This window comes from Siphateles boraxobius, unplaced genomic scaffold, assembly GCF_051911475.1.
Source record: "Siphateles boraxobius isolate OS27281-9 unplaced genomic scaffold, OSU_SipBor_1 7, whole genome shotgun sequence".
NCBI classification, from domain to species: Eukaryota; Metazoa; Chordata; class Actinopteri; order Cypriniformes; family Leuciscidae; genus Siphateles; species Siphateles boraxobius.
Window position 1 is genome coordinate 12,832,861 of NW_027509197.1, and position 23,959 is coordinate 12,856,819.

At 38.3% G+C, this 23,959-nt stretch overlaps 1 protein-coding gene across 1 annotated transcript in view; it reads right to left on the reverse strand.

Moving 5' to 3' along the window:
* The window catches only part of bmpr2b (bone morphogenetic protein receptor, type II b (serine/threonine kinase)), a 75,632-nt gene that overhangs the window by 39,777 nt on the left and 11,896 nt on the right, over window positions 1-23,959 (reverse strand). The window contains exons 3-4 of the mRNA XM_077217115.1: window positions 1,654-1,842; window positions 93-266 (exon numbers count right to left, since the gene is read on the reverse strand). Of these exons, the coding sequence (XP_077073230.1) occupies window positions 93-266; window positions 1,654-1,842 (363 nt within the window). The remainder of the gene's footprint in view (window positions 1-92; window positions 267-1,653; window positions 1,843-23,959) is intronic.

Here is a 23,959-nt window from a genome sequence, read left to right on the forward strand (position 1 = left end):
AATATGGGTGTTGACTCTTAGACAGCGACATGGAGCTTTCAGATGAGACCTAGAGGTGCAGAGGCCCTCTGTGTAGTGTTTGCAGGACTTACGGGGGCTGGTCTTGGTGGGGCTAGGCACCCAGTTCTCTGTGAAGTTGACGTTGCACATGTTGGTGCTGCAGCAGCAGAATCTGTAGGTGCCGTTCTGTATCTGCGATGGCGTGGTGGTAACCACACAACGGTCGTCATGGCAGTCCTGCTGGTCGCCGATGTAAGTCCAACAGCCTACGATGAAAAGATGCAGATGGTTGAGTGAATGAGAGTGAGACACTGTAAAGTGAGTCTGTAAGAATGTGCAAGGGAGGGGAAAAAAGTGTGTGCGCGTGCATTTCAAGAACTATAATATAATATAATATAATATAATATAATATAATATAATATAATATAATATAATATAATATATCATATTATATACATTTTAATATGCCAATGAATTAATGAAATAATCATTATTAATTTAGCTTCAATATAACAAGAATTTTAATATGCCATTTAATAAACGAATGACAATGAATGAATACTTATAGAAATGTATGTATTATATATATATATATATATATATATATATATATATATATATATATATATATATATATATATATAATTGTCACATTAAAATTCACTACATTAATTTATATTGCATTGTTTTATTATATATTAATATTCCAATTATTTAAATATATAAATGTATTTATTTTATATTATATTATATTCAATTTCATGTTACAATGAATTAATGAAATAATTAATATTAATTTAGCTTAATATAATATATCTGCTTTTTTTTAATTAAGCTTTCTAAATGATCATATATTTGATTTGATTTATTGAATGTCCTAATGTCAATCATGCAAACTTGCAGACTCTGGGTTGGGCCATTGGGGTGCAGTTATTAGCTTAATTTAAAGGAATAGTTCAAACTAGCATGCTGTCATTTTTCAGTGGTAAGCTAAGCAGACAATAACAGCATACTTTGGAAAAACATTGCAGTAATAATGAACAAACTTACAGTCAAACCAAAATGCATTCAGACACCTTCAACATTTCCAACATTATCACAGTTTATTCACTATAATTTAGAAAATGGTGATAAAATATTACAAAAACTCAGTTATCAAATTAGTTGATATTTCACTGGTTTTGGCGATCCTTCTGTTAGAGTGTCTCACAAATGAATTAGGTTGAATAGCGGTCAGATAATACCAATTTAGGTCAACCAATTACCAAGCAATGCTTCATTTTGTTCAGTCTGTGGTGGTGTAAAAAGGTTGCATTAGCAATTAAAAAAAAAACACTTCAGCAAAACATGGTCAGGTCAAAGTGTCTGAATAGTTTTTGATCCAAAGTTTGTATACATTTTACTAGTAGTCCACTGTATGAAGAATTTTGGGGTATAATATGTCACATTTTTCTTTATTTTGCTATGCTCACTTACATAAATGAACTATAGGTGTCCTGCTCCCACTAGTAAAAAAAATATATAAAATATGATATCTGGTGTGTGATTAATTTTAGGTTTGACTGTATATTTTTGGTTAAACTGTCACTTTAAGAAAAACAGAAGTCAATTGAAGGTAAGTATATATGGAGAAGTTTTTGAGTTTATTCTGACCTTGTTTGACCAGTCGTATCTCGCCGTCATGCGTTTTCTCCCACAGGCCGTAGCAGCGGCTGCTCTTGCTGCACAGGATGGTGTTATTTTCTCTGGTGATGTGCCAGTCACCAGCCACACTCTGTTCATCCACCTGCTGGTGCTGGTCATTAAAAGCACACTCCCGCTCTCTCTCCTCACTCTGAGCAGCTGCCGAGACACAGAACAAGAAAAGAGATGAGATTATTAACAGAACATGCAACATCCACCAGGAACACTTTCTGTGGGCCTACATACACAACATGGAAAAGAAAAGCGATCATTAATTATACGAGTCCCTTTAAGGCAAGTCAGCCCACACTGCAGCAATCTTGACAACACCCCCCAGTTGGCTATTATCTATGTAGACAGCTACTTTAAAGTCAACATGAAAACTATTTTCATCAGTCACGACATGAAAATTCCCCCAGTGAATAAAAAAAAAAAAATGCAGGTTATTGATCTAATTGTGAACAATTCAATCATGATGTACTCTACGTTTCATTTTGAAAAGAAATCGAGCTCGTAATTTTTATCAAAATATCAAAACTGGTTGTCCGGTGAAAAAGACTTCTCTCTGGTGACGTAAACAGGACTTCCCCAATCATTCAGTTCGTTGAATGAAAGACCCCCATGGTGAAAATCAAGCTTTTAAGTCTATGTAGTGTTTTTAATAAGACAAACCGTGTGCAAATTCCTAAGTCAACACCATTACTGAGTGTTTCCTATTTAAAACTGCATTGAACCAAAGACAGTCTCTGTCTGCAGTCTTCATCAAATTGCGGGTGTTTCTGACGTCACAAACTCCCTTGTAAACAATCAGGTCAAAATGAGCGGATGCGGGGCTTACTTGCATATTCATAGAACCGTGGGTACTAAATGAGACAAGGGTGTTACATTTAAGCTATTTTAAGGCATGAAGAATGTTTTTCAGGAAAAAAATGTTTAGATATGTAAAGGGATAACATTATTGACAACAGGGGGACTTCAAATGTTATATTTGTTTATTTTAAATATTAATCATATTGTTTATTCTGACTTCTTCGTAAATCATTAAAATTAATTATATGCAATATTTTATTGTTAACAACCATTCTTTTTAACAGTAAGACACTGTTTTTTTTTTGTGTGTGTATATATATATGTTTAAAGGCAAACCACTTGTAAATTGATTGGTAAACATCATACTGAGCGTTATGATGTTTACCAATCATTATGATGTTTACCAATCAATTTACAAGTGGTTTGCCTTTAAACATACATAATTCAGCAATGATATACACATCCCCTTGCATGTTTGTTTATTAGATATTTTGACAAATTTAATAATGCTTTCGGTTCAGTTCATTCATCTTTAACAGATTTCTCCCCATAATCAATGCAGTGTGTCATGTTGGCCAACATATGACTTATTTCAGCCCAACAAAATGATTTTCTGCCTCAAGGAAGTTGAAGAGTTAATTCTGTGCAAAGGATAATGAGGTTGAATGTGGGTGCGTACTTCTGATCGATAGCTAAACCTTGATTAATCGGACGCAATAGGAGAGGCGGGAGGATCTGAAACGGTCCAATGGCTTAATGCTGGGTGAAAAAGAACAGAACACCTGGGGTCTCCTGCACACCTGCTGCTTTTTGAACCAACCACGTACAAATTCACTTGTGTACACAATGCACACCACCCAAAAAACTCCATTACAGTGCTTTCAATAATTCACTGTCATGACAACACAAGAAAAGAGGGGGAAACAACATTGCGCTGAGCTTACATGCAGAAAACGAACCTTTTGAGCAGTGCCGTGTAGTTAGAGAACACAAAACCATGATGACTGATAAGGGCCCTAGCCAACGGGATTGCCCTCATTTCCATGAACAGAGCCAGCGGGGCTGAAGTCTGCTGTCGGCTGATCGGAATCTCCACCGCAGCTGGCCCGCACTTACCCCAACTGTATCCAATGAATTAATCCTCTCTCTCTTACCCGCAATGTCATGCAAATCGCCAGGCCAGTGTCTGAGTTACAGAGAGGGAAAAATCATAATGCCACTCGCTTAACAGGCTTGGTGAAGTCATGGATCTGGACTATTGTATTCACTGCGTTCAGACAAGCGAGCTGGGAGGGGAAAGAGCCCCCTGGTAGCATCATCGCCGTATCCACATCCCATCGGAGTCCAGAGAGAGAGAGAGAGAGAGAGAGAGAGAGAATTGCCGCTGTATGTCCCTGAGGGAGGCCTTTGTCTGCTCCTCTACAGGAGCGAAGCCTGAAACGGCTGCACCGGTTTCTATCATGCCGCACACACACCAGCAAGTGGTAGCGCAGGCTAGGATGAATGTGTCCTCTGCGTAGCCGCGGATGCCTGAAACTACAGGACACCTCATTATACCGAGCAATCCTTAATCTAAAACAGGGCTGCTCGACTTGAGACCGAGACGCAAAACGGTCCCTCAGTGGCTAGGGGAGAAAAAAAAATGTTCCAGTTTGGCGTGCCTCACCTCAAGACAAAACACAGAGCTCCACTGGGGGCCATACAGGACCGCTGATGGTTCGGAGATGCCTCCCAATTACAGTGTGGAGTGAAAGATGGAGGATCCCGTCTCCGCTGACGGTAATGAGCACATGAGGGCTGAGGCAGATGTAAAATGCTCATGTCCACTTCCTCTGTAACACATCTCTGAGATTGAGCATTTGTATTTACACTGTTATGAGAGTATGACTGGGGATGTAATTTCATGTTCGTGTCGATTGTGTATTTTAGGCCCTGTCTTTGTTTTTGAGTCAGCAACACAGGTCATTAGGTAGAGTGGTTTCCTGTCATTTGGGTGAGAAGCCGTGGCCTACCCCCCCCCCCCCCCCACACAGGGGTAGAAAGGAACAAGAGCGCCCTACAGCACGACTTTCAGATCCAATCACAGAACCGCACACAGCAAAGGAAAACAGTGTAGCATTTTGTCTGGCTCAAGAGCAACGCCTCAGGCCATAAGTGGCTCTGAGTTCGTGTGTTCGAGAAGAACAGCAGGATGCTAAACCTTATAGCAAGGCACTGAGACAAAATCTCTGTTTATTGGTTAAGAGTTTGCCAAGGAGTGTTCTCAAGTGTCTCCTTAAAAATCAAAGGAGATGATTCTTCTCAAAGCAGGCCCACATTTTCCACTGACTTAAGAGCCGAACGATGATTTAGCTGATATAACTATATCAATAACTATAACAGAATAACAGGGCCACAAACAATCATGACACACCACAATCTTTGTTCAGAGCTCATTTGTCTAGTTTAGGAGGTATATTATAGAATTATAGGCTCTGAAACAAAAAGCTGCAAGTTGCTTGAAAAGGAACATTTTTACATCAGTCATGTTTTGGCACATCTCTTCTGTGCTGATGAATTTGATGGTTTGAGGTAGAGGTTTGATTGGGATGGATTAACAATCCCGCAAGAATCTGTCTTGCCCACAAGTTTCACATTTTGTTCTACTTCAATCCATAAATGGCAGCAATAAGAAGTCAGTCTCTGTCTGGTGATATTCTGTCATGTTCTGGAGTCATAGATCAGAGGTCTTCAATCCTGGTCCAGGAGACTCACTGTCCTGCAGAGTTTAGCACCAACCCAAATCAAGCACTCCTGAACCAGCTTATCAAGGTGCTCAAGATACCTTGAAAATTGCAGGCAGGTAAGTTGGTTTAAGTTGAAGCTAAATTTAAGAGGATAGTGGTAGAAGGCACATCACATTATGCCACACTGGGCCCACTGTAGAGGTAGACAGATAACATTGTTCATTACGGGAGCGATTTCATTTTGTGCATCAGTGTAGTTCAAGACTTTGTTGAGGATTCTGGTTCATCAGCTTCAACATCAGCTCAGATACTGTCTGATAGAAATGCCATTACAGCTGATCAATAGTCATCCAGGCACAATAGAGAGTTTGGAAAATTAAAATGGTGCAGTTGGCATAATATTTTTTTTTTTCCTTGAATCCTAAGTGATGTTTTTTTCTCATAATTAGGTCTGACAGCACAATCTGAATGTCTTTCATTCCTGTACAGTACAGCTGGGATGAGAGAATTTTGGTCAAGTGTTTTCCTCATGTCATGATTAATTAAGCTTTCACCGACTGGCTCCGTTCCATCTGGACATGCAAGACAGGCATCTTCGAATCTCCTAAATTACTTGGATATTTATTTTTGTCTGGTCGGTGGCGACTGGCGAGAAAACATTCCTCCACCTCTAGGTGGCAGGGTGCTCTGCTCTCCATCGGGAGAGAACAGCAGAAGGGAGGAGGGTGAGGACAAGGGAGGGGAGAGGGGGATTGTGGGATTGTTTTTGGGGGCAGTGGAGGCAGTCTGTACCAGCCTGACTCTGCCCTGCTACTGTTTGTGCACCGGCTCAAGGTTAAAGCTGCCGCTCAGAGGCCAGTCAGCATTTTCCCCAGATAACACTCAACTCTGCCTTACTGGGGACCTTCGGCCTGTGTTAGTTCCAGCTCCCGGTCATCATTTTAAAGGGAAAGTGCAGTAAAAAAAAAAAAAGCTGGTGCTACTTCGTAACAACTGTAACTGACTCTTTTGCTGGCACTGTGAAAAACGAAACTGGGCTTTTCTGTAAAGAATACATCAGAGTAAAGGACTACATGAACCTAAGCCGAGTACAAATCATGATTAATTTATCACATCTCCGCTGAGGCCAAAAGCTGAGGCTGTGTCTGCCAAAGAGCCGGAGGGCCTGTGGCTGTTTCCTTTCGAGTAGATTATCTGAGAGGCTGGCACAGGCCCCATCTCCTGCCAATGTCTCTATGGACAGGGAAGCTGTCAGTCTGGCTCTCAGATACAGGAAGGCAGAGGGGGAGTGCTGGCACTGGAGGGGGCACCAGTAGAAACCTCATTCCAGCTTGGCCTAGGAGAACTTGGGGGCCAAATGAAAGGAAGGAGGATGGTTCAACAATTCCAGGGCCATCTGGCAAAGCAGAACTACGCAAGACCATCAGGCACTTAGATTAAGTGGCATATTGGTGTGATATAACATTTCATTGTACTATAGTAAGGAGAGGAAGGCTGTGTGAGCATTTACCATAGATCTTGCATTGAAGTTTAAGTGTGGCACAAAGTAACAAGTTTAAAATCAAGAATCCTTCTCTTCTGGTTTCCAGAATACTGCACAATTGGTCAAGTCAATGTTGCTTTTCCGGTCTGGTCGGGATGGTGAAAAAAAAGTTTAAATGTTTTACAATGCCACAGAAGATCTGCACAAACTCAAAGTCTCTAACATAGAAAACTGCTTCAGACCTTGCCTAAAACACCTCGATTGAAGTCCAGATATTACTTCTCAGCATGTCTACATCACAATGTGACATATTAGCATAATGTCCGTTAAGATTTATTTATAACGTTGTTCCTGAGCAGTACAACTCAAAAGATAGCTTGAGAACAACTCAAAAGATAGCTTGATAAGATATCAAGCGCATTTTACGGAGGACAGCTTCCTGAACCTTGGAGAGTACAGCGCCATCCATACGCACTTAATAAATTAGAAATATACACTTCAGTATGTTTTTAACTGTATTTCATGTTGTCACTTCAGGACAAAGTCGTTACAGTGAAGTCTATCTGTTTGATCATCCGCTTTTTCAGAATCTGACTGATACGGTGAAACTGCGGACATTATTAACTGTGTGTTCACAATTGCTTTAGAAGCTTTGGAAGCTGAAGCTTATGATTATGGTAAGGGACATTACATTTCCGACACACGCTTGAGGTGTTTGGCCAACCACAACACACTGGGTTAGCTGGCCAATCAGATCATTCGTTGCTTTTAAGAAAAAGGGGCTTTGTAAACTTTGTAATTTGTAAAATCAGCATGATTCAGACAAACTGGGAATAGAGGTGCTGCAATAATGTGCAGTATGTAAAGAAAATAATGTTTTTTTTAGCATGTTAACCTATTCTATTACACCCAATGAACAAAATATTGAACTTTTAAAATAGCATCATATGACCCCATTAATTCTGAATGTTGAATATATACTCACCTCACTTCCTAAATTTTCACATTTAGATAACCTTTGTTTTCATATAAATGCTCACTTTAAGTTATTCTTCATAAACGCTAATTATTTAATAACACTGTTCTTCTGTTTTGATGCCTAAATTCACCATTTAAAAGGCAGATTTTAGTTTTTAGCGTTTTATTTTAAATTTGCACATATAAAAAATTGCACACATTTAGAAACTATAATTGCAGCTGCCATGTATATAATTAGAAAGGAGATTCCCTCACTCCAATAATTTCATAAGACTTAGAGTACATTGAAGTTAGAGTCTTTGATCCTAGCTTGATCCCTGAACCAAGCTCACACATGCAATCGAAAAAAGTCATTAAATTGCAACAGCAATTAAACAACCAGAAGTGGGTATGAGGATGAGCTCAAGGCAGTGATAAAACACAGGAGTGGGAAACGACAAATCTATCTTTTTAACAGGCAGGAATTTATTTGGAGCTGTTGTTTCATAAGGTAACATCTAGAGCCTCAGGAACAAGGCCATCGACTCGCTGCAAGGAACAGCGAATCGAAAAATAATACAATTACTCCTCTACAGCCTTTCCCCCTTTAGCTCAGGACAATTTGTGTTCATCGTGTCCCAGGCTACTCGTTTAATCAAAGTTGAAATGGAAAAACAAGGCAACACACCAAACACGTGTGAGATTCAGCTGCAAGGTCTTAACATGTAAAATACATGAAAATGTATCTTAAAAAGCTTTTAATGCCAGCGCTATCTGGCTTATATGCTTTCCACAAAAAAAAAACAGGCCTCTAGACAATTAGCAAAACACAGAAAGAGAGCATTTTATTGAGCTCAACAGACACTGTGGAGCTTGCAGTGTTGCTCAGATTATTAATAATAATCAGAGTCTCATCCAACCTGTCCAGGATACTTTATCTTATCTATCCACCACTGCAGGAAACCAGCTCTCTATCCCTGGACACTAACGTCTGCTTTATATCATGACCATCTCAATAAGATTAGCTGAATTAACATGAAAGCAGAATGGATGTAGATGGATACAAAACACCAACCTGGTTGCGGTGTTGGTTTCAAAATATGGCTAATTAATATTCTGATTATCCAACAAACTGTTGGTCATTTCTTTGACAAATTATCTTACCGATGCTTTCTTTCAAGCAAATGTAAAAATGTAAAACTATGTAAACCATGCTACACATTTTGAGCAAAATCTTTTTTTAATTCAAAGCAATTGTTGCGGCAACCATGCCCATGTAAAACTTGATGCTAATGACCTTCTTTGAAGTGTTTAATATGAAGCATTTTGGACTAGTTGCTTTGTACACTTTTATTTTTCTACTGCAACTCGCTTTGTGCCCTCTGGCATTATTTTATTTATTTATTTAGCAAATGCGTCTCACAGAAATAGTTTTTTACTGCAATGTGACAATAGATTAAGGTTGTCCAGTCACAAACGAACATACATACACACATACATACATACACTGTGTGTGTGTATATATATATATATATATATAGAGAGAGAGTTTTATATATATATATATATATATATATAGAGAGAGAGAGAGAGAGAGAGAGAGAGAGAGAGAGAGAGAGAGAGAGAGAGAGAGAGAGAGAGAGAGAGAGATTGTTGACCAATTTCATTATCAATTTTAATTAATTCGTTGTTCCAGCCCTTGTTAGTTAACAACTAATACTATTTAAAAAAATGTTTCTGAAAGCTCAAATAAACTAAACAAAAGAACTAAACTTAACTAAAATAAAAACTAACCTAAATAGAAATATTTTTTTAAAAATACTAAAATGTCAAAAAATCACATACAATTATTACAAATTTTAACTAAATTAAAATGAAAACTGAAACTAAAAATAAAAACTAATTCAAAATACTAATAAAAACTATAATAGTATTTGAATAATATGAAAACAACTAAAATAACTGCTTCAAACAACAAAACAGAGTCAGACTCAAACGGGCCAAACACCAAAATGCAAGTAGCTTCTGCAGGCATTTGTTGGCACTTTTTCAACTGTGATATTAGTGTGCCGTGGCTGTTTGGGGCCCTTTGGGAGTCTTGTTGCCATTTCTCAGGAGCTTGCAGAGACAGTCTCCGTCTCAAGACTCTGACTTCCAGGAATCAGTGCTAGTGCCATGCATTACAGTATACAGCTGAGCAACTTCATCTGCCTGTGGCTCTATGAATACAGTGAGAGACGATTCTCACTGCAATCCACTTCCTCAGGACAAATCTGACCCACATAATGAAGTCGCCATAGTGTCATGTTTGAGAGTTTTGTTGCCATTTGCCCCGCAGAGAGTCGCTTGCAGAGGAACACGGCGATGTTTACACAAGAGCGGCCTGCAAGTCAGTCATTAATCATCTGAGCAACACAAAATTCTTCCTTCCAAATGGCCCCTGCAATACAGCAAAGCAATCCCAAGAATACAAAACCACCCCCCGAGGAACTGTAACAATGCAAATGACTTTTTCTCTGCAACAAAATGGACGTGGGTTCGGAAATTAAGATTGTTTTGTGTAAACCAGCTATAAGCTGCAGTTAATGTGGATAACTCTTTTGTAAATGGACAGATGCCACTTGAAGGGATGGGTGGCATAGTCTAATAGGAGCCATTAGTATATTTTATGTGTGAGAGGAGATTACACGGCGCACAGCCGAGCACTCTGACCTGAAACTCACAAAAAACAACACTCAACCTAATAAACAATCATGACCTCTGACCAGATCCTACTGCCTGGTGTCCTGACAGCTGGCAGGAGATGTGTACCATGTTGTGTTTTGTGTGTGTGTGTGTGTGTGTGTGTGTGTGTGTGTGTGTATCTATGTCCAGACTTTGGTTAAGGGGGGGGCAGCTAAGTCTGTCTGGGCCCTTCCCCCCTCCTTTTTTCTAATGCACTCGGCTCTCCCTTAACGCCAGGGGGTCCTAAAGCTGCTTTGGCCAATGTAACCCCAGCATCTCTCTCTCTCTGTGCATGTCTGTCTTGGTAAATCCAGATTAAGAAAAAACTGAGGTTGCTCTGAGGGTCTGACTGTGTGCAAGGTGAGGTCAGGGCAGCAGCAGCAGGTGACTACGGAGAAAAGTAAAGGCCAAAAATACAAACAGAAAAACAGATATTACATAACAGATACTTAGTGGAAGAACGTGTCCTGTCTAAGAACATACCTTTTAAACATAATCACAAAAAAATAAATAAAAAAATTCACACGCTTCCCAAACAATCCCAACACATGCTCCAGCAAAAGAAAGAAAGAAAAACCCACTCACTTACTTTGGTCTGGAATAAACACATAAAACAGACAAGTTGATTGATACAAGCGGTGAAATGTTGTCATTTAAATATTATACCACTCGACACATTAATGTGATTTTTTTTATTCAGTTTTATTTAACACGTCTTAAGAAATACTTCAGAAATGTTATAATCAAATGTAAAAAAATAAATAAAAAACGATATAGTCTCCACAGTATGTATTCAATATAAAATTATTCATAATAAAGATACAAAAGTGATTCAGTCAAAAGCGTGATTTTTTTTTTCTGATTAGCATTAACGAAACCGATGGCAACAGTTTATTAGGGTGCTGTCCCTTTAAGAACAAAAGCACGGATCAAATATAGCCTACTGTTACACAACCAATTTACTCCCACATTTTTACATTCATGTAGGACAAAACAGACGGTGTTTATGTGAATACTCCACACAATGTGCATTTCGACATAATAGAGAGTGTATTTGACCATGCAAACAAGACAAGCTATGCCAACAACTTTAAGTAGTAACACTTTAGAATATCGGTTTTTGAAATTTGTGAATCGATGCGAATCGGTAGAAGATAGAATCGCAATTAATATGTAAATCGATTTCCTTCACCGCCCCTACTGCTCAGTCTTATAATATACACTGATTCTCATTAAAGCAAGTTATTCATTCAAGAGCAGTGAGTGATTTTCTCTTTGTCTTTTGTTGTTTGATTAACATTAAGCACACAGACAGTCAGAAGCAAGTTTATTATGCTGTTGTCACTTTAAGAGCTGCACTGAATCAATATATTGTTACACGTGTGCTTTCTTTCTCAACTGTTTAGTCCACTTAAGACACTGTTTTTATGTGAAAAACAGGCATTTTGCCATAATTTTGTGTATATCTGGCCATATAAGCTCCAGAGGAGAACTGAATTTGAGTTCATGCGCTGTCCGAGAGGCGGCTTTCTGTTCACGTGAGTACTTCTCTTTTTGCGCCTAATAATTAACAATGCCACGCATATGTAACAGCCATGTGTCTACTCTCTGCGGTGGCCTAAACTTATACTTTTTGTAATCTTTTGGAGTATTAAAATATGCAGTTATCGCAAGCCATCGCGATATGTACATTTGCAATATTTCGATAAATCGCATAGCCCTAATTTGAACTACGCCATTTGGATAAAATGCAGTGCTTTTGGCATATTCATTGATCACATTATGGTTGTTTGCCAGTGTTTGTCAGTGACAGATATCATTTTCGTGTTTCCTGTCTTAGGAGGAAGTGAAGAATAAATCCACGCTGTCCCATCATTCATCACATCACCCAGGCAACAGACATCATGTCAAGGAGTCTCGTACTCTTGTCTAGGTAGCAGCAGATATGCAGACAAAACATGCCGTAAGATCACCTATATACAACCTGTGAATGAGGCAAATGAAAGTTGCATGAGGAAGTCAGACGCTATCTTATTGCAAAGCAGACAAAGAACTGGAAAACAAAGTAAAGTAAGCTGTGGTTGAGAGCAGCGCCGTGCACGCCTTTTCCTCATGGTTTGCCTAGGAACTAGACATGTTCCTGCTTTACTGTTGAACAATGCCGCTCTAAAACTTGAAAAAACTAGTCCAACAAGACACCTTTAATTGGTGCAACAACTGTAAAACATTCACAAGTAATGCCTCTTAAGGCTGATTTCGTCAGTCAGGTGACTGGATCGGCTGGCAGTGGTCCAAGAAGAGCGTTTAACGCGTATGAATAAACAGAAGCAGACGCGATTAAATGGATGAGATCACTCAGAGAACGAGAAAACACTTCCTCCGTCGGCTCACCTGTCGAGCCACCTGCGGTGAGCCACCAGAGGCACAGACACACCCTACTATGCTGCAGTCTCACTTTTATCACTACAAACAAATCTCTCTCTGACAGTCAGACTCCTACAAGCCCTTACACGCTCATTTTGCAATACAGGCCTTTTTTTCGTTGGCTAGACGGCAGTAGTAGTCATGCATACAAGAAATTTCCGGATACGTCAAGTAATGACGGTAGGTTCAATGTGTCCACAATAAAAAATTAAATGTTATCTGATATTTTAAGATAAAAACAGATAAATATTTTATACTTAATACAAAGAAAATACAAAATAAGTACAATTTACTTAAGAATTTCTGAACTATTAATCAAGTCTCTTTTTTCATTTTGATATCAGGACAGCTGACTTTACACCTCCCCAAAAATAATATCCAAATGAATTTTCAATGTATTTTATTATGTAATGTATTCAATGTTTTTTTTGATAAATTAATAGAAAGGGCGATACAATTGAGCGTCTCATCCATGAGACTAACTATCATCTAATAACTGCCATGCTTTTCACAAAGTAGAGGGCGATCTATAAACATATAACATATAATAAACATATAATACTGGATATGAGACAGTGATGAGCTTCATTAAGGAAGGAAGGAAAGTCTTAATCTGGAAAGCTTCATCATCAGTGGGAAGGAAGCAAATGAATGATTATAAAGCATGCTGATGGTAATGAGCAGAAAGAGCAGCCTGAAACTTAATTTACTTTCACCCTGCATCATACAGGCAATGTTCTAATTAAAAATGATGATCTGAGAATAAAAGGCATGCTCTGACATGAGGTTTCATGTAACGCTAAACTCTGCCTCCATGTGAGCCACAGTCTGTTCGGCTAGATATCGACAGGGTTCGAGACTGATGGTAAGAGTAGACAGAGTCTGCTAGCCGGTCACACTCCAACGCCTGGACACGGCTCACTTTCACTCCATTCTTCATTTATCTGCTCAACAGAACCTGGACCTCACAGGTGATTGCATTATTGGAAGGAACACATCAACACTGAAGCAACCAAAAGTCAAAGCAATGAATCCTGATTGCGCGTAATAATATTAGTCATGACCACAAAAAACAAGTTTTCAATGCCAAACATTTCAACAAAACTTACACCAGTTCTCACTTGGGAGTCGGGACTGGAGTTTTTATGTTGATGAAGCTGTGATGTATCACAATTTATACACAACCAGGACAACGGAGATAAGGTTAGAGATACGACCAATAAGAATTTTTGATGCCATTAAAAATTGCGAGTAAAGAAATGTATAATGTTACAAAAGATTTCTATTTCAAATATATGCTGTTCTTCTGAATTTTATATTAATCAAAGAATCCTTGAATAAGGTGTCATGGATTTCACAAAATATCAAACAAAACTGCTTTCAATTCTTATTATAATAATAATAATAATAAATGTTAGAGCACCAGGGGCCTATACCATGAAGCCGGTTTAGGAGGCTAGCCAGCTATGTTTCAGTTTAGTTTGCGTCAACCCTGGGTTTTAGGGACCATGAAAGTGGTTTGGCTTTTAGCAGTTTTCATCGCCATAGTAACTTAACCTGCCCCGGACCATGTTAGCCGTGGAGCGTATGTTCTAGGTAAGAGGTTGCAAACTGAACTTGGACCAATCAGCTGTGAGCAAAGTGACACATGCCTGATGCGATAAAGTCACTCCACCTGTTTCTACTCCAAATTAAAGGTCACTACATAGCAAATGATTTTTAAAGACAAAATCGTCTAGTTTTTAGTGATGCTTATTTAGAATAATAAATTTGTATGATTTAGATTTTATTTAGGCCTATGTAATTATTATACCCTTAATCAATCACATGTACAATTTTAGTTAATCAATTATTATTACGCAGTTTAAATGAATAAATATATAAAGGTAATATAAATACGCTTTAGCATCAATAGATGAAGCTATAAAATAACTACATGTGAGCTTAAATGTTCAATTCTCTCTATACCTTTATCAGCTATATAAAATAACTTCACAACTTTTACTTGCACTGATATACAGTAGCGAGACTTTTTCTTTTAGTTGTCCTCTTTCATAGACAGCTGTTTTCTTCTTGCTGTGTAAATTTGTTTAAATTCTTACTATTTTAATACTTTTATTTAATAAGTGAATTGCGCTGCTTCTCCCGCGAGAAAATAATCTCAAGTTTCACTCTTTCTCTACATGTGATTGGCCGTTAGCTACTGATGTCACAAAAATGACGTTTTAGTCACATAACATCGGTTAATGGAAACGCCGTCATTTCGCAATAGTTTTTTGCCGACATAAAGAAGAAGACGAAAAAAAGTTGCAAATATTTTGCACCAATCTGTTATGGAAACTCTCCTATTGTCTCAAGGCCTCTAGCTCGGCTCAATGAAACAATGCTTGGTTGGAAAGTAGAAGGTCAGTTAAGCTCTTGTTGGACAGACACTATTTATAGTCCAATGAATGACGCCAAGCGAAAACCCGTGTAGAGCCTCCAAAATCACGTACGCTAGAATAAAGCCACTCTCTTAGCCTGCTATTTACACATCTGAGGCTGAGGTGCACATTCACATGCAAAGCATCACCTTTTTCCTTCCTTTGAGGGGCTCCAAGAGGGAGAGAAAGGGTCCCAGCAGGGGCAATAGATTCAGACCCATCGCAAAGCTCTTAGCTCCTCTGAAATGAATGCTGAATGAGCTCAAAGCAGCATTTTGTGTTCAAGACGATGAAAGCCAGGAGAACTGCTGATCGTGCTTAGAGAACCAGTGGACGGTCAAGACATCCACATCCCAATCTGAAGTTTCAGTTTGCGCGTTTACGAGACAGAATCACGATGACACATGAGATCAGGATACGATGAAAGCAGACAAGCTCCACCTCAAAATAAAATTATGACATTGTGATTTATTGGCAGGCAGTAATGTAACAACGAGCACAATTTTATCACACATTACAGTGGTGACGATGAGCCTCTGGCCCCCGATATGAATAGAACACATGATAACAGCACAGGGAATGCAATGCATTAGGGCAGTAAAGGTAAAGATCCAGACGCCAGTCCGTCAATGACTCACGCTCAGGAGGGTTTACTTCTTGGGACCTTTCCAAAATGCATACAGACTATGAATGGCCAGATGAATAACTGTAAAGACATGCAGCTTCTTTAGAATGCTGATCATCTGTAGCTGCTATAACTGTATTATGCAGCAAGCAAAAAATAAATAAAAAATACAACATTGAGTGTTTAAACAATAGACCTTATTCAGAGCAGTGCCATGACAGCTATGAAAGTGAGGCTGTGAAGGATAGACTTACTGGGTTTTCAATGGCATCCGCTGTAAAAAGCTGTATAAAGCTTCCTGATTACTTATAATTTTCCACAGCTCATGTTGTCGTTGTCATGTAGTTTTTTGCCTACTGAAACTTCTTGGAAAGATATTTTGGCAGTGTTTTCAGAACAATCCAAAATCACATTGACAAACAATACAACCCACTGAAGAGATATAGGCCTATGTCTTATAGGCCTATAACATATTTACATAATAAATAACGTGCATCAAAAAAGTTCTTTTTTTTTAGTGCTGTCAAATATATATATATATTTATATAGACATAAATGGGTGTGTATATTACATAAAACTTTAATGTTAGATGTGATTAATCGATTTGACAGCACTAGTTTTTTTTTTTTTTAAATTTAAAATTACTTAACCAGTTTAACAAAAAAAAAAACTCTTAAAAAAAAGTCCAACCAAGACAGGCAGAAGTGCAAATTACACATAAACACATCCAGACAATTTGCATAAACAACATGCATGCGTATGTATCTTTGTTTCCATATATATTTTATTTTTGTTTGCATATATGTATCTTTGTTTCCAAAACTCAATACACCAATATTGTCACATAGCATCTGAAATATTGCTCAGTCTGGTCATTTCGATATGTTTCCATCAAAATGAATGGCTACTTGTCTGACACACAGTAACTTCAAAAGGCAACCATGAAGTTTCTAATTTGCAGTTTTGCACATGCTCAGCTTTATTATTCGTCTGGTCACGCAGACAATTTCCTACCAACTACGCATCAGTCTACTGATTCATAAGTAAACACTTTAACTGGCTTAAATACAAACATCCTGTGCCAAAAATGAAAACCAAAAAAATAAAAGGCCTCAGGAAAGACCAAGAGAGAAGAGCTGCTTTAATACACAGCTGCATTAGGCCCAGAAGCACAAGCCCACCTTTTGCTTTTACGGTGTGATATGTGAGCTCACGGCAAGCGCCTGCTCCTCCTGATTGACGACGCTGAATCTGATTACATGCCAGTACCTTAACCACAAACACACCAGGCTCCTTTTTACACCCTGTCCTCTTTTTTAATATCCACATAAACACTCTCAGACACCTGGCGTTTGTCTGCCTTTCAATGGGGAGGACGCAGGCTTAATCTTGCTGATTTATATTTCATGTGGCAATGAGATGAGGAAGTAGAAAATGTCAAAGGGAAAAAGTCGAAACCAAAATAAGCTTAGCCGTGTCCTTTAAAACACAACGGCACAATACAGGACCTCATCCTGACGAGGATTAGAGCCAATAGAGCTCACCGATATACGTAGCTCAACAATAAAACAAGAAGAAAAAAAAGTTGTTTTTCTCTCTCGGTGCTCCTTTGCACTAATTCCCCACCTCTTTCCCTTCCTCCCTTTAAGTTCCCGCAGAATACTGCACGGACTCACGTCCGAGTGACTGGCAGACTCCCAGACTTCAGTAATGCACTAATGAGTATTTGGAGACTCCCCTCAGCATTGCCGACGCCATTTGGGACATGAAAAAGGACAAAAAGAGGGGGAGAGTAGGGGGAAAAAAAGGGAGAGAAGAAAACATTGGTTGGCCCTTTGGCCTGACAGATAGAAACTACAGTGACTTACTGTCATGCAGTGTACTGACGCTTTACAACAATGACAGACACGCAAGTTCAATGTTTGTTGTGTTACATTAGCAGCTCGACATATGCCACCGCTAAAACACACTAAACAAACACACACCACACAAAAGAACAAAGACGTGGTGATCGGCGCCAGCGCAGCAAACATAAACCGCAGACGGGGACGACGTAGACCATGACACACTCCACCGAGAGCTGAACCAAAACCTCATAAACACACTTGAAAAACAACAAAGTAGCGAAGCGGTCCAATGCAATTAGGGCCCGGCTTATCAACAGAGCTGGAGAAGAGGAATTGCAAGTAATGAAGGAAAACAGAATGAATCACACAGCGCATGACTCATGAGTTATATTTCTATCTCGCTTCAACATTCACTTGTCAACATTTACACACCTCGCTTGTCTTATTTCAGGCCCGGTTCTTTCTTTCTTCCCACTTTTATTACCTCCAGCTAGTGCAAAATATTTTCAACCATTTTCCTTTTGTTTTCCATTGTCCCATACCACCAAAACAGAATCCCAGACCAACCCTGGTCATCCAAATGGAGCTTGAGGTAAGAAGTTTTAAGTTTCAGCGCCATGTTACATTGATCAATATGCCATTTCATGTTGCATTTGTGGCTAGACAGTAGACATAGGCCGTAGCAGCAAACACACACTGTGAGATGATCATGCTAAACTTCTGACAACGGACGTTTTTGAACTTATCTCACTGAACGACGTAGCCAGTACCACGGTTTAGGAGCCACGGCCACAGAAATCACCATGATTGATCATATTTCATCAGGGACTGGACAGCCCAAAATGGTACAATATGTACAGGGTATTAGGTCAAAATAAAAATAAAAACTAAACACAAAAACTACAAAAAATTAAAGTAAACAACTTAACCTAGCTCACAGAGTAGCCTAGATCATATTATGTGTAAAAGGTGCATTCAATAGTTGTTTAGCTAGCGTTAGCGCTGCTGTTCTGTGTGTACTTTAAGTTTTGATACCCCAATGGTGTTAGTTGCTGCACTGCACAAAGAGGCAACTTGAGCATCACTACTCATAATTTTGTCCATCATCAGATTTTTACATTTTGTCTATGGCGTACCAGTGTTAATGCTCATTTTTTTGTTTTTGTCTGTCTTTCTGTCTTCTGGCCTCAGATATGTCCTGTTTGTTTCGGCTGTTAAAGATCCTGATCCTACTTTTGTCTCCGCTGGTAAAACATGATAATAAGTATGTTTAGCAATTAGCTTGAGGATTCTCTCCATCATTTAGTGAAACACTGCAGGCCACATCGTTTATTTTAACATGGTGAAACACATTGAGGGGGCAACCCGCACCATATATAATTAAAACGCTTTTTTACAGAAAACTATTATGAGTACAGTCTTGTGAGTGACAGCATACAGATGACTCTTCTCCAGGGCCAGACTGGGGCAAAATTTCAGGCCGGGAAATATCACACACATCCAGCCCAATCCCATACACCCACAACAAATTTTGGAACCACGGAGAACCATATTTTTCGTATGGCCATCACATAAAAATAAATAAAGGTTATCTCTTAAACTGAACCATCACTTTAAGTATTTTTTTCAATTTTGACTTCTATTGGAAACTATAAAACTACAATGCTGGAATGAGCCAGCGACTGAGGAAGGTGGTCTGGAGAGGGGGTGGGGTGAGGCGGACAGTCTTAAAGTAACACTTTGTAGATTTTCTACCTTCATAATATATTTCCAAGACCCTTTTGATGGTACATCGACTTACAATAGGTTAAATGACACGTCTGCCATAGCCTGACGTGGTCTGTATCGCTTTTACTGGCACTACATGTAACTTTGGGTTTCGGGTAGTAACCGGAGCACAAAAAGAACTACAAAATTCGACTGCCTTACGGCATACATAGTTTTTCTTTGTTTGTGATGTCTTTCATAAAATCATGCATCATACTCTACCTTGTCTGTGGCCATTGTTGATTCCAAAGCCGGTGCTGGATAAACAGCGAGCGTGCGCGTGCGACAGTAGGCTGCGGTAGGCTAAATTATTTTACGACAGCGGTAATGGACAATTCCGCTTCCAACCTGTAGGGCTACCGCAAAGGAAAAGTTCCTTGGTGTTGCTTTAAGCCCCTCAGACTCCACTCTGTTCTGGATGAGGTTTTTGAGCAGTGAAGCTGTCAGCTCAGCAGGAATCTGACACATCAGCAGACTCTCCACCATTATAATGACCTAAAACAGCAGTGGATCCCTCTTTATGTGGACCAGACATGTGGGAAGCGCCTGTCCTGGCTCTCTGTGGACAATGGCAATCATTATGTCAGAATTTAGACAGATTTAAGAAATTAGAGTAAGACTATGTTCAGAGGAACACTCTGCAAGCACCAAGAACAAGCTGAAGTATATTGACTTTGGTGAGTAATGGTGAGTTTCTCGCTACTTGGCTGATTTTTTTGTAGGAACAGCAAAATAATATATGTTTGGAAATTAATTGTAAGAATGACCCAAACTGATACAAGAAAGTTTTGGGAGCTATTTGTTTTTGTTTTTTTTAAATCCAGAACTCCAGGTATCAACAGCCCCATGTAGAATATCCCTCACATTAAAGATGCAGTCACATTTTGGGAAAATATTTGGCAAGATTTAGTAGACAAAAAGTTCATTGTCTATTGGCAATAATATGCAGCACCGCACACACACAAGTCACTTTCAAACCAAGCAGCTTTCTAACAAAACCAAGCAAATCCGCATGACCAACTGTTGCAAAATCTGCATAGGAAAATGTGATTTGTCAAATTTTGACAGACAGAAGGAGACCGGCTCATAGTGACACAAATGTACAAAAATATATTACATTTTTTATTAAAATAATGCTTATATTATATTGGAGTATTTTAATAAAAATGTAATAAATCAAAATTAAATATATGTTTTAAATTTGTAATATTTTATTCTAAAAAAATATATATAATATATACACACACACACACACATATATATATATATATATATATATGTATGTATACATCACATACACATGTTATTTTTTATACATTTAAAAAAAATTTTAATTCAAAACATTTGCATGGCTGGTAAGACAGCACAAGTAATCATTTTTCAAATTTGTTTTACTGCAAAGTGACATTACTGACTGAGATTCTCTGTGTCACAACTAGGGTTGCAAAGGGGCAGAACATTTCCGGCAAATTTCCGGTAAAATTTCATGGGAAGTTAAGCTGGAGAATTTTGGAAATATTCCATATTAGAAACTTTCCATGGGAGTAATGGAATTAATGGAAATTAATGGGAATTTAGGGGGACTAACTGGGAATTTAATGAAATGTAATCGATCATTGTATTATATCCAAGCATAAAGATAAACAGAAGTCATAAGAAAACATCCATGCAAAACGTTTTCAATAGATATTTCAACAGATTTATTTGTAAGTAGAACAGAACAAGTTTTAATTATTTTACTGAACAATCACTTGTTTCATGGTAAAATTATTATTTTCAGTTCACCGGCCACTTACTTTCATGTATTTCGGGAGAAACTGATGAATTCACGCGCTGTAATAACTTAAATCCAACAGACAGGAATCTCTGAACTACGGCCCAAACACGGCGCCAATCTCACGCTTCAGATCAAGATAACTTATAAAGGTTTTTTAAACTACAAAAACTCACACATATTTGAGGATCGGAATAGAAGATAGTTTACGACAGGGTAAGCAAGTTTGTTCATATTTAGAAATAAAAGCGCTAAATCTATCAGATACATAAATAGTATGGGTAGCTAAACAACTGGAATGATCTTGAAAACATATTGCAGGAGGCAGAGAAAAACAGCCACATGAGGTAGCTAGCATCTGCCTTATGTGGTAAATAAAGTTATGCTAGCTTATTTAGCATCCAACTTATCAGCATTGCTACTAGAAGAATACATTTGTATGTGAAATTTGCAATTTAAACATTTAATTAATATATTTCCCCATAATATCATCAAAACTTACTTCACTTTGTTTATTCCACAGGCTCAAAAATGTGTGCCTTCAATAGTCTTGTGCTTTGGGCTCCTGTACATGTGATGGAGGCATGCTCAGTGCCAGTAGGGGGTGCGTCTCAATAGCCATGCAGTAAGCAGTGTTCTATATGCATGTGATTGAGGAATGGCATGGATATTCAAGTGTATTTGAATGGCATCTGTTTTTTTTAGTCAAGATTAAGCTAAAATATACTTTCCTCAACTATATTTAAGTTCCCTATGAAGACCCAACCCTCAACTTTGAAAATTCCCACTTTATTCCCGTTTATTCCCATAAATTCCTGTTAATTCCCTTAAATTCCCATTAATTCCCATGGAAAGTTTCCATCTTTGAAAATTCCCAGAATTTTGCAACCCTAGTCACAACATCCAACTAATCAATAATGAAACTCATTGTTGATTATTTTCATTATCCACTTTTATTGATTTTATGGATTCGTTGTTGCGTCCCCAGTTCCTTCATCTGCATGATCCTGCATGTTTGGTCAAGAAGAGAAGATTGTGACCACTGGATGTCCACGGCACTAGTTCAACCAATTTAGTTTCACCCACATCTCACCAATTTATGCATGAAACACTGAAACAGATCTTAGATCAGCTGTGTGCAGTAATGTAACTCTCAAAGAAATTCCACATTTTCTAATCCTACTGCCTGAATAGTAGAGGGACTAAGACCGGAATAAACCATGCAGATCAGACCATTGCTCGGCCAGATGGCGTCTCCGTCTCCATCCATCACACCCCTTTACGAGGCCCAGATTAACAATCTCCAGACTTATTTACCTATCATCACAGAGGAGGAAGTCCAAGATTATCCGTACAAAGGAACAGGAGGTTTGTGAATGCGGTTGGGATAATTAAAACTCGCTGAACGTGCAGTAACCACATGCTTTTACTGTCACTATGGGAACCTAAAGCGAGAAGATCCTACTTCATAAAAAAAAAAGGAAGCCACGTCTAGCAGAGACAACCGCAATGACTGTCACCAAGCGACTGGCTCTTTTTTTAACAATTACAGAGACTGACAGTAATTAAAGACACTCCTGCACACCCTCAAGCTAATTAACAAGGTTAAGGACTTTGATACATGAGAACCGCCACATTCCTTACAAGCCACACGGCTGGTCATGAAGATATACATACACGACCAGAGAGACGACAAAGCAGGCAAGGCCCTGTAAAACAATACAGTCTCAAGACGATTACAACCCAAGAGCTCACCAATGTATTGCAAGTGATACGTTGTATAGGTCAATGACGTGACGCTTATTTTCAATCTAATTCAAAATTCACTAAAAATGCAATTAATATATACAATGACTTAAATACACCACTTCAATGAGCATGTTTTAACCTTATGAATTAACTCTTTCCCCACCATTGAAGGTAATGTCAATCATTTGTGAAACAACGCTTCCCCTCCATCGAAAGACATTTCCGGCTTTCGCTGTTATATGGTAGGGGGCGCTATTAGGCATCATCTGAAAGAGTAGAGAATCTCCAGATCAAAACACAGGCGAAGAAGAAGCAGAAACGAGCCATAACTGCCTAATGTAAATGAAATGTCGATCCAAATCATCATTCTGAATCCCATCCAACTGTCTTTGTTGATGTTTTAGTCTTTGAATAAAAAGTGATTTTCTCAGCTTTTTGCTCAAAATGTTGTCATTTCACAGTTCACACTGCTTACTAATATTTTAAAATATAAAACTTTTGTCTGCCAAATCAAAGTTGTGATCAAGATGCATGAAAAAAAAAAAATCCGACAATCAATCAATTATCTTAAAACATCAGAAAATGTGACCTTTTAATGACAGGGCAAGTTTAGTTCAGGTTGTAAAATGTCTAGTGGGGCAACTCCGGAAAAACAATATTTTGAATTAATAATCCATGGTATTTAAAAAATGTTTTATTTAAAAAACAAAATGAATTAATGATTAAGATGCATACACTACTGTACATGTATTTTCGGTATAAGGAAACTATATATTACTGCTTTTACATGATACACAACATGACATTTTTATCATTAAATTAAAACTTGTTGAAGTGGTATAAAAGTTCTCAAAACCATATGAAACCAAAATGAATGCAAAGAGTACATTTCTAAAAAGACACAGTCATTTAAACTAGATTGTAAAATATATATATATATATATATTTTTTAATCACAGATTAACT